We start from the raw sequence: 11,981 nt of genomic DNA on the forward strand, positions 1-11,981 counted from the left end.
ACCTTTATTCACAAAAGTTCATTTTTTTTTTATGTTCAAATATCCCAATAATATCATCCCATTCACTAGATCTATCAAGTCATGGCTTCATCATTAGTCCGTCCTTTCTTCTAAACGTATGACCTAACAAATAGATCAAATTTACTAACTTTAACATATCATTCATGTTCTCACCCTTTCCTGCTTCTTGTTATCAATAATTGTTATATCCACAACTTGTAAACATGTTACGATAAATATTTCTTTAGACTCATATACTGCAACGACTCACCATAACATCATTGCCCTTATAATCACCACCTACTCCATATATTACATTTCTCTGAATTCCACTACAAAATAATTCATTTTCTTATTTCATCCATCTAAGCCTTGCCTTAATAGTTAAAGCACCATTAACCTGAGTTTTGACTTACTCTTCTCTATTGATGGACGTTTATTTTATACTGACTACCGTGTATAATCATCCCAACATAGTCAAGGTGACAATCGTTCAAGTGCATTTACTAATCCAATTACCCCATTTGTAACACTAATCAAAATTCCTTTGTAAATTGTAGATCTACTACGTCTAATATCAAATCAAATAATATGATCATTACTTAAGTACATCAATGGCTCTTAAGTATTCTAAATGATCTCAAACATTTCATACATTGGCTTTTCTAATAACCTAACAACTAGTTATCTTTATCCTATTGGACATTAGCCCCAAATAATCCTCCAATAAAATTTAAGGAGCCACAAGGTCATCGAGAACTCACCTCACATGGCAAATTCGTCAAACTTATCTCACCTCAATTTTGAAAACTCTCCTCAAGGTTTAGAGCTATTCACAACTACATAGTTCTTACTTAAACTACGATTTCACTCAAATTCTAAGTCTAAACCTATATTTTGGGTAAGAGATAGCATATATTCCATTTACCATTGAACGACTAGTAAAATTATTCATCTTAAAAACAGAATTGGCACTAATCTTCAAGATCTCACTATTGGCTCTTCACTTTTAACTTTCAAAAGCTAGACTTGGTCCTTTCGATTCTACTTTGCCAAATTTAATTATGCTTTCTAGTCCCATCATAATGCAATATACTAAATTTTTCACAATTTGCAAATACACCATTGAATGAAATATCTGGTACTCGAGTACAAGAATCTGACAATAGGATAATTCACAGCTTAGGCTAGCCAGTCCCAAGAGTAACTCACCTATATTTGATATTCCTACCCGACGTACATATCTAATTCCCTTAACAATAGTAATTAGTTCAACACTAAATAGGCCATTCCCCACAGTCCGAGAACCCTCTCCGGGCACGAGCTCGATAGGAGCTCTGATACCATCTGTTACGACTCCACCTTCCCCTAGGGCGTATCCTAGGGTTTAGCGAGTCGCTTGCCCAATTCTCGCTAGAACTCACTCATTTATTAAAGGGACAATTTAGACCTATAAATCATTCAATAACAAAAAGAAAATAAAGTGGAACATGCACTAAATTTTAAATAACACATGAAAATTTTCTTACGTTCATCTAGTAGATTCTCACACATTTAACTTTAAGAAAAACTTATTAGACATGTACTTATTGAGCTATATAGTATATGTTACGTGTCTAGTAATATTTGCAAATGACATAAATTACGATATGCATGCCATATATTTATTTAATTCATAAAATTTTTCTACACTATTCTAGGAAATTTTCTAAATTCTCAATTTTATAGAGATTCAATTAGGCATTTAATTTAATCATTTATTCGTTATATATAATAAATATCAAAGTAAATAAAATGAAATAAATTCAGGGCATACACATAATTTTCTCAGGTTCTCACAAGTGGGGTCGTCACAATATCTCCTGTATTTTTCAAGTAGAATTTTTGGGTTCTACATCTAGTATCAAAATCCTAGGCTCAAGAAATTGATCCTAAGGTGCTTGCAGACATTGAAGAATTGGCCTGATTATGAGGGTTAATTGTGGCTATTTTCCGCTATCAGAGTTAGAGTATAAAAATTGTTGGAAAAAAATTAGCTGATCGAGTTAGACTACAAGGTTGATCATGGAGTGTCTAGTTTGTGAGGATTGGATCATAAGATTGATTTGAAAATTGTTAGATTGGTTGATTGCGGATGTTACGACAGAGATCGTAAAAGAATCCTATCAATTGAATTGTGATTATGAAAATCACAAAGTGAATTGTCAATAAATTGACATCAAATTAGGCGATGAAAACAGTCTATCCAGATGCTTGGATTATTTTCACAAGTGAAAAATATGATGAGCGACGAGATAAATTTGTCCAGGTGCGTGTAATATTAAAGTAGCAAAAATCAAGGGAGATTATTGATTGTGATGGTTGTGAACCTGATCTCTCTGTGATGGTGGTGAACCTGATCCATGGAGAGCTTGATTTAAGGGAGGCAATTTTAGCATATTAAATCAAGACTCAAAATTAGACATTTTCATATTATTATTTACTAGTGTTTTAGTCAAGTATGGGTTGTAATAATTTTATTGGAGTCAAGTTATGTTAGTTTTATTATTTAGGAATTAGTACCTCATTAGGAACTTTCTTGTGGTGTAAGACTTGTTTATCAAGTCATCTAGTCTATAAATTAGAAGTCATATTGTTGTGTTTAGTTGAGAAGAGTGAGGATTGAGAGTTTTGTTCTTATGATGTAATTAATAGATTATTGTTTGTATTATTTATCTTCTCCCACAAATATTTTTATGTGCGTAACTTGCCTCCTCCTCATATTGGTTTTGTCAAATATAACTCTCATATTATTTGAGTAGAATTTTTGAGTTCTACATCTGGTATCAGAGCTCCAGGTTCAAGAAATTGATCCGAGGTGCCTGTAGACATTGAAGAATCGACTCGATTATGAGTGTTAATTATGGCTGTTTTTCGCTATCAGAGTTTGAGTATAAAAATTGTTGCGAAGAAATTAGTTGATCGAATTAGACTACAAGGTTGGTCTTGGAGTGTCTCATTTGTGATGATTGGATCATAAGATTGACTCGAGAATTGTTAGATTGGTTGATTGTGGATGTTACGACAGAGATCGTAAAAGAATCCTATCAATTGAATTGTGATTATGAAAATCACAAAGTAAATTGTCAATAAATTGACATCAAATTAGGCGATGCAAACAGTCTATCCAGAAGTTTGGATTATTTTTGCATGTGAAAAATATGATGAGTGACGAGATAAATTTGTTCAGGTGCGTGGAATATTACAGCAGCAAAAATCAAGGGAGATTATTGATTGTGATGGTGGTGAACCTGATCTCTCTATGATGGTGGTGAACCGGATCCAATAGAGATTTTGATACAAGGGAGGCAATGTTGGCATATTAAATCAAGACTCAAAATTTGATGTTATTATTTAATAGTGTTTTAGTCAAAGTTAGGGATCTAATAATTCTATTGGAATCAAGTTATGGTAGTTTTATTGTTTAGAAATTAGTATCTTATTAGAAATTTTCTTGTGGTGTAAGACTTGTTTATCAAGTCATCTATTTTATAAATAGGAAGTCAAATTATTGCGTTAATAAGAGAGAGAATTGAGAGTCTTGTTCTTATGATGTAATTAATAGATTATTGTTGGTATTATTCCTTTTCTCACATACATATTTTTATGTGTGTAAATTGCCTACCCCTCATATTAGCTTTGTCAAATATATCTCTTGTATTTTTCTAGTGGAATTTTTGGGTTCTACGTATGGTATCAAAGCGCTAGGTTCACAAAATTGATCCTAAGGTGTCTGTAAACATTGAAGAATTGACCCAATTATGAGAGTTAATTGTGACTATTTTCCACTATCAGAGTTAGAGTATAAATTTTGTTGCAAAGAAATTAGTTGATCGAGTTGGACCTCAAGGTTGGTCATTGAGTGTCTAGTTTGTGAGGATTGAATCATAAAATTGATTTGAGAATTGTTAGATTGATTGATTGAGGATGTTACGATAGAAATCGGAGAAAATCCTGTATGTTGGATTGTGATTATGAAAATCACAAAGAGAATTGTCAATAAATTGATATCAAATTGGGCGACGGAAACAGTCTATCCAGAAGTTTGAATTATTTTCGCAAGTGAAAATTAAGTTGAGTGACGAGATAAATTTGTCTCAGTGTGTGGAATATTACAGCAGCAAAATTCATGGGTGATTATTGATTTTGATGGTGGTGAACCTGATCTCTCTGTGATGGTGGTGAATCTGATCCAATTGAGAGTTTGATTTAAGGGAGACAATGTTGGCATATTAAATCAAGATTCAAAATTAGAAATTTTCATATTATTATTTAGTAGTGTATTAATCAAATTAGGATTTTAATGATTCTATTGGAGTCAAATTATGATAGTTTTGTTGTTTTGGAATTTGTATCTTATTAAGAACTTTCTTGTGGTATAAGACTTGTTTATCAAGTCATCTAAACTATAAATAGGAAGTCATATTGTTGTGTTTAATTGAGAATGGTCAGGATTGAGAGCCTTGTTCTTATGATATAATTAATAAATTATTGTTGGTATTATTCCTCTTCTCCCATACATATTTTTATGTGTGCGAATTGCCTCCCCTCATATTGGTTTTATCAAATATCTCTCCCATATTTTTCTAGTAGAATTTTTGGATTCTACATCTGGTATCAAAGCCCTTTCAAGAAATTGATCCTGAGGTGCCTGTAGACATTAAAAAATTGACCCGATTATGAGGGTTAGTTATGAATGTTTTCCGCTATCAGAGTTAGAGTATAAAAATTGTTGCAAAAAAATTGGTTGATCTAGTTAGACCACATGGCTGGTCATCGAGTGTCTAGTTTGTGAGGATTGGATCATAAGATTAGTTCCAGAATTGTCAGATTGATTGATTGTGGATGTTAATTACGACAGAGATTGAAGAAAAATCCTATCAGTTGAATTGTGATTATAAAAATCAAAAAGTAAATTGTCAATAAATTGACATCAAATAGGGCGACGAAAATAGTCTATCCAAAAGCATGGATTATTTTTGCAAGTGAAAAATAAGTTGAGTGACGAGATAAATTTGTACAGGTGCGTGGAATATTACGACCCCAAAAATCAAGGGAGATTATTGATTGTGGGTGGTGAACCTGATCTCTCTGTAATGGTGGTGAACCTGATTCATTAGAGAGTTTGATTTAAGGGAGACAATGTTGGCATATTAAATCAAGACTCAAAATTAGAAATTTTCATATTATTATTTAGTAGTGTTTTAGTCAAATTAGGGTTTTAGTAATTCTATTGGAATCAAGTTATAGCAGTTTTATTAGTTAGGAATTAATATCTTATTAGGAACTTTCTCGTGGTATAAGACTTGTTTATCAAGTCATCTAATTTATAGATATGAAGTTATATTATTGTATTTAGTTGAGAAGAGTAAGGATTGAGAGTCTTGTTCTTATAATGTAATTAATAGATTATTGTTGGTATTATTTCTCTTCTCTCACACATATTTTTATGTGTGTAAATTGCCTTCCCTCATATTGAATTTGTCAAATATATCTCCCATATTTTTCTAATAGAATTTTTGGGTTCTACACGAATAATAAAAAATTAAAAATGAAAAACTTTGGTGGCTCCCTAATGATGCATCTAAAAAACAATCTTGCCTAAATTTACTCGTAATCTTGAAGTAGAAATTTCAAATTACAATTATAACGCAAAAGGTGAAAAAATTAAGAGAATGACTTGACATGATAGATTAGAAACAAGAATTGATACACTAATCATGTCAGTCGTAACTTTAAGAAGGTATTATTTATCCAACCATTGTGGGTTAATTGTCAAAAGTGAAAGATTAGAACAAGTTGTTCTTTATGCTAATATTGTACATGCTATGATATACTAATGTGAATGTAATTAGTGTTTGAAACCATGTTTAGATAGCAATTCAAATTGGATTTATAAGTTTATAGTGGAAGATAAATGCATAATTAATGTGCATCGAGATTATTGCCAAGTGGGAGAAAGAAGTTGAATCGGTCAAGATAACAACAAATATCATGCGATCTTTAACATTTGAAATTCAAAGATTGCGAAAAAATGAAAAAAGTTAGGTTGCAAAATAACAGTGAGCAACCATAGGGGTAAGAGTATAAATGATACTTTTTAGTGTGTAAATAAATTCGTTTTAATGTTTATATTTCATTTTAAAACACAAAGAGAATCTTTTAATGCAGTTTATTTTATTTGCAAATACTCAGTTTACAAGCAAGAAAAATATATGAAAATCAATGCTGAAATATATCTACAAAATAGAAATAATTTTAATATTAATAAAAGATTCTCATAACTTTCTCAATTTACTATCTCTACACCTTATGGCTAAATAGATAATCGAGCAAGAATGGAAAAATTAATACCAAATTAGAATGGAAAAAGTTTCCTTTATACCTTATGCACAAGGAATTATATAATCTTTTAAACACTCCTATTTTGGTTGCAAGTTTTATATGTACCAAATGAAAGTTATAAAATTGATATATAAACGTCGAAACACTACTATTTCATCTAACTAAGGCAATTAAAAATAAGTAAAAGAATTTATCATAAATTTAAGAAATAATTCTTAGTGTACTTTTCAACTCTTGATATAAAAGATTTTAGACATAGTAGATATTCCATAAAGAGGAAAAAGAAATTCATGAGGTGCGAGGCTGCAAAATCAGTTTTGCTTTGAACAACTAAAGTTGATTGACTTTAATGAAGGATCCGAGCAACACTCATGTAGGAAAGAAATTATATATACAAATAATTTGCTGAGCAAAACGCTGATAACAACACCAACTAACTTATGGTGATAAAAAGTTGTACATTGTTTCTTCTTTTTTTTGTGTGAAAATTTGCTTGGTAACTTAAAATCATGGTTAAGCGATTAATAAAAAAGAATTGTGCAATGAAGTATTGCTGATTTTCACCATGGTATTGATTGAACACAATCCATATTCATTGTTATCAAAGATTTCTCGATTGATTATCAAAAAATCAGTATTGATTAAAGTTGGAATTAGACTTCACTATTGGACAAATGTTTGAATTATTTAATGTTTGATTATTTAGAGGATTTTAAAATTTTATATTTTAATATGGCTTATTTATGATATTAGTGATTGTTATATTTAATAATAAGATTAATCTTCCATCCATTAGTAGTGTGTATACTATCTCCATTAGATGTATAACAATTAATCTGAATTTAAATTTAAAATCTAAATTTTACAAAAGTATCGTCCAACTATGATACTATATATATTGCTAGTGTATATAATATTAACTTTAATAATTATGTCTAAATCAAAAATAAATAAATTAAGTATAAAAGGTAGATTAGAAAAAATTTGAAAGAAAGTACCAAAAGAGGTACACTTTACCTAATATTCAAAGTTATATTAATATATAAATAGATAAATTAAATTTCATTCAATTTATTTACTTTCAAAGCAACATGCTATTAATAGTTACAAAAATGAGATATGCGAGATGCAATAGATGTATTGCCAAACTAGTATTTACATACCCGTCACAGTGGCAAGATTTGTTTTCTGTGGAGAGGGGCATTTTATGTATAAAGAATTATCACTTTCAAGTGTAATTCTTAAATTTTGGCCATTTTTTTTCTTAAAAAAATTTTGGGTGGCCTGTTTTGAATCCGGTCACTACCATTCCTGTATTTAGTTTTTGCAGTTGACTATCCAAACTTGATATTTGATTGCAAATCAAAGTAAAAAAAAAAATTAAATCAAATTTATATGTCAAGAAGTCAATTCCCTTCCCCTTCCAAAATTGTAGAAAACACCCCCTATTTCACATTGCCCCCCTTATATTTGGAAAATTCCACATCTCTTATTAAATTGCCATACCTAAATGCCAATATCTCTCAAACTGTCTCTTTTGATACAAATTTTTTTACTATTATTAAACCAAAAATTGAGAAGATCATAGAAAAAAAAATTAAAACAAGTACATTATATATAATTTAAACTGAATAGTAATGATTCTATATAATCGTGACTCCACTGGCCCCAAGTCTTGGCTCTAGCATTTTCACTAATTAAATGTGATTTACTACTCAATTTTTTATCTTCTTGTTGTTACAATCTTAAGAACAAAAAAATTACAATTCACTTTTTTTTTCTACAAAGCATAATTTTAGTGTTCTCTAATCCCAAATTTGAAAAGCCGTCATTTATGAGAAAATGTAACTGAAAAATATTCATATAATATTGCTGATTAGATGTATATTGGTTTTATATGTTTAAGAAAAGAACTTTAGAAAATATACGAACTTAATTATCAGCTTCAAATTCATATATAGCAGATCATTTGCATTCAGGACAAAGTACTTTAATTTAAAATTTCGTAGATCAAAAAGTTAAATAGTAAATTGAAATGTGTATATAGTTTAGTTTTGAACAAATTTTTTCTTGACATAATAGAAAAAATTTTAACAAGTCAATGTAAAGCTAATACAACTAATGACAAATTGAACTTCGTAATTTAAATTTGTCATAATCGAAAGGGAAATGACATGTTTCATCCCTCACATTTCATAAAAATATCTTTTCGTCCCTCATAATTAAAACGAAGCAAATTGGTCCTTCACATTTAAAAACCCAAGCTTTTACATTCTAGAAATAAACTCTCAGTTGTGAATCAAATCATCTAACAACCCGGTTACAAATTTTGGAAGTAGAATTGGTAGATCACTTGCAAAAACATATTTCCAACAAATAAATTAAAGCAATTAAAAATCTTAATTTAAACCCATTTGTTTTCTTCGAAAGAACGAAATAGTGCTAAAGCTTTTAAGCACTAACCCTTAGTGCAACAAAACTGAGGTATATGTCTAAGGGTTTAGTGCTTAAAAGCTTTAGCACTATTTCGTTCTTTTGAAGAAGTAAATGAGTTTTAATTAAGATTTTTTAATTGTTTTAATTTATTTGTTGGAAATATGTTTTTGCAAGTGATCTACCAATTCTACCCCCAAAATTTGTAACCGGGTTGTTAAATGGTTTGATTCACAACTGAGAGTTTATTTCTAGGATGTAAAAGCTTGGTTTTTAAATGTGAAGGGCCAATTTGCTTCGTTTTAAATATGAGAGATGAAAAGATATTTTTATGAAATGTGAGGGATAAAACAGGCCATTTTCTCTAATCAGAAAGTTAAGTGTAGAGGAGCGATGGAATTCTATCAAATTCTATGGGCGCAAGAGAACTATTTTCGATAAAAATTTTCAAAATTTCCTAGGGAATATAAAATAGAATCTCAAAACTTCACCTGGCGCTTGGGGGAAAGCATACATAATTGCTGTTTCACACTGCAATTACATATATTAAATGTAAGGCTAAACTACACATTGCAACTAATACATCATGCAGTTATGCTTGTGAAAAATCAATAAAAGTCACTTTTTTCCACATTTTTGTGATGTGAGCTCTCCAGTTCCCCGTAACAGAGAAGACAAAGCGGATTAGAAACATTAATACGAGAGTGAGACTTCTGATTAGCATCATTAAGTGAAGAGGGCCTATAAATGTTGAAGCTAATTTTTGGATTGCACAAAACAACTAAAGAATGCTACCCTGAATTCTTTTGAGTTTTCTCTTTCGAGCTAGCTTTCACATATCTTCGCACTTTCTTTTTGCTCAAATTATATGTAGCTAAAAATGTCTCGTATCCGGAGATCCTTTTTGGCTCCAAGAATTCGGAGCAATCGAAGGCAAAAAACTGTCAAAGTCCAGTCCCAAAATCATGTTAAAGTTGATCATGTTGATCGGATAAGTGCTCTTCCAAATGACCTTCTCTGCCATATCCTTTCCTTTCTTCCAACGAAGAAAGCTGCAGCCACCTCCATCCTATCCACTCGATGGCGTTACCTTTTCACTTCACTTCCCAATATTCATCTGGAATTTGATCACTCTTTACGACGATTCGATCCGAATAGTGGTAAAAAATATGTAGACATTATGGGTCCCAATTATCAACGATTTGCTCGATTGGTAGATTGCTGTCATCGATTGATTCTTCAGCGAAAACCGTATTGTTTGACAAAATTCTATCTTTCCCTGGAAGAGTTTCTTGAGATTTTTCGGGTGGCAATTGACTCTCTGATATGTGCAGCAATTTCTTGCGGAGTCCAACAGCTTGAGGTTTTTGTGGGACGTGATCGTTCCAATGCATTGTCTCCTCCGGGAATTTTGTCCTGTCCAGGAATTTTCAGTTGCAAAACACTTCTAGAAATGAAGCTGGACAGTTGCTTTACTGATTTCTATGTCCCGGAGACAGTTTCTTTGCCGAATCTTAAGATTCTGCATTTGGCACAATTTATATTAACAGATGAGCTGTCTATTCCCAGGCTCATTCAGGGTTGTCCTGTGCTCATAGAACTGTCTTTTGTCTGTTTAACATATTCAGAGGGTGAAGTTCTGACCCTTTTGCTAAAAAGCCCTTCCCTGGAAAAAATCTACCTCCATTGTGTGACTGATGAATGGGACATTGTTCTGGACATCCCCAGTGCTGTAAATTTGGAATGCGAGGTTGAGGGAGCGAGTAAAACGAGTATAAATGCCCCAAAGCTTCAACATTTGCACTTTGATGGCGATGCAGTTACAGTAAACATTCTCCCAAACCACAAGTCTCTTGTTGAAGCCAGAATATCAGTTTCTTGCCCTTATATTGTGAAAACATCAGATCAAGAACAATTATTACGCTGTGAGGTTGCCTTTGAGCTTATGAATTCGTCACAAAGTGTGGTATCACTTTATTTGCTGGATGCCACGGTGGAGGTAGTTTCTTTTCTTTTCTTTGGTTATTGCATAACTCAAATTATTTTTGTTATGATTTGGAGAATGACTGGAACTTCTAATTTCCAAATGGCTATTTGTCTAATCAATTTTCTCATTTCTTCATGAAGTTACTCTTTTATTCTCAAAAGTTGCTGCCAACTTTTGAAAAGCTGACTTATCTTGAGCTTGAAGTCCGCAACTATTATGATAAGCGTACTCGTAGCTGGAAGATGTTATCATGGTTACTTGGAAGTGCACCTAATCTTCAAGTGCTGGTCTTTGATGAAGTGAGTCCCAACGATCCTTTTTTCTCACAGCAATGTATTCGATTAGATATTCCAGTCTGTAATTCTTCTCCAAATGGCAGGTGTTTTGGGATGACAGGATTGAATCCTCTGCTGAAGACAAGAAATTTGAGTTTCTTTCTGCAGAGCCTGTTCCATTATGCTTGCCGAAACAACTTAGGGAAGTAAAAATCAGAAAATTCAATGGAAAGGAATATGAATTCAAGCTCATTGACTATATTTTGCAGAATGTGAAAGCTTTAAAAAAGATGACTGTTGGTGTGCTTGGACACTTTGGAGATCGCAGCAAAATATTGTCATTCAAGAGATGCAACAACGACTGCCAGATTGTGTTCACATAAAAATTGTTTGGAGGGCTGCTGGTGAAGGTTCAGGAAAATGTTTGAATAAATTGTGATCGGCCAATGGGGAGTAGTTGATGCTGTTCCATGGAAATAACATAATCCAACTCCGGAATGGCTGCTGGTAATAGTGACAAAACGCAGGTTGAAAGTAGTTCTGCATACTGGTAATAGCTAGGGAAATTACATAACTATGGCAATGTGCAATTTTCGTATCTTGCTTTTGGATCGGGACATGGAAAACGGGAGCTTGTTAATGACTAGATTTTGTTTGTGATTTTGTTATGTTGAGGTTGCTTTTTATTTGTCGTGTTTAATTGCTTATACATCGAGCATATGGTGATGCAGAACTGTTTATGAGTTGAGATGGCTCAAGAATTTCTTGAAGTTATCTATGTTCTTGTCCTCTCTCCTTTTAGGCCATTTCCATGGTCTAAAAGTCTTGAACCATTTGAATTGCCAGAGAAACCTCACAGCAAGTACCGAAGCATCATCATTTTTAGTTGAAAGAACGATATT

The 11,981-nt window shown here is 31.9% G+C and overlaps 1 protein-coding gene across 1 annotated transcript; it reads left to right on the forward strand.

The window, feature by feature from the left end:
• The first annotated feature begins 9,697 nt into the window (after positions 1–9,697).
• On the forward strand, positions 9,698–11,462 carry LOC113700914 (F-box/LRR-repeat protein At3g59190-like). The gene is made up of 3 exons (XM_027221342.1): positions 9,698–10,816; positions 10,945–11,103; positions 11,184–11,462. Exons 1-3 carry the CDS (start codon positions 9,698–9,700, stop codon positions 11,460–11,462), a joined length of 1,557 nt encoding a protein of 518 aa, XP_027077143.1.
• Positions 11,463–11,981: the final 519 nt, after the last annotated feature.

Source organism: Coffea arabica, chromosome 7e, assembly GCF_036785885.1.
Source record: "Coffea arabica cultivar ET-39 chromosome 7e, Coffea Arabica ET-39 HiFi, whole genome shotgun sequence".
Classification (NCBI taxonomy): Eukaryota; Viridiplantae; Streptophyta; class Magnoliopsida; order Gentianales; family Rubiaceae; genus Coffea; species Coffea arabica.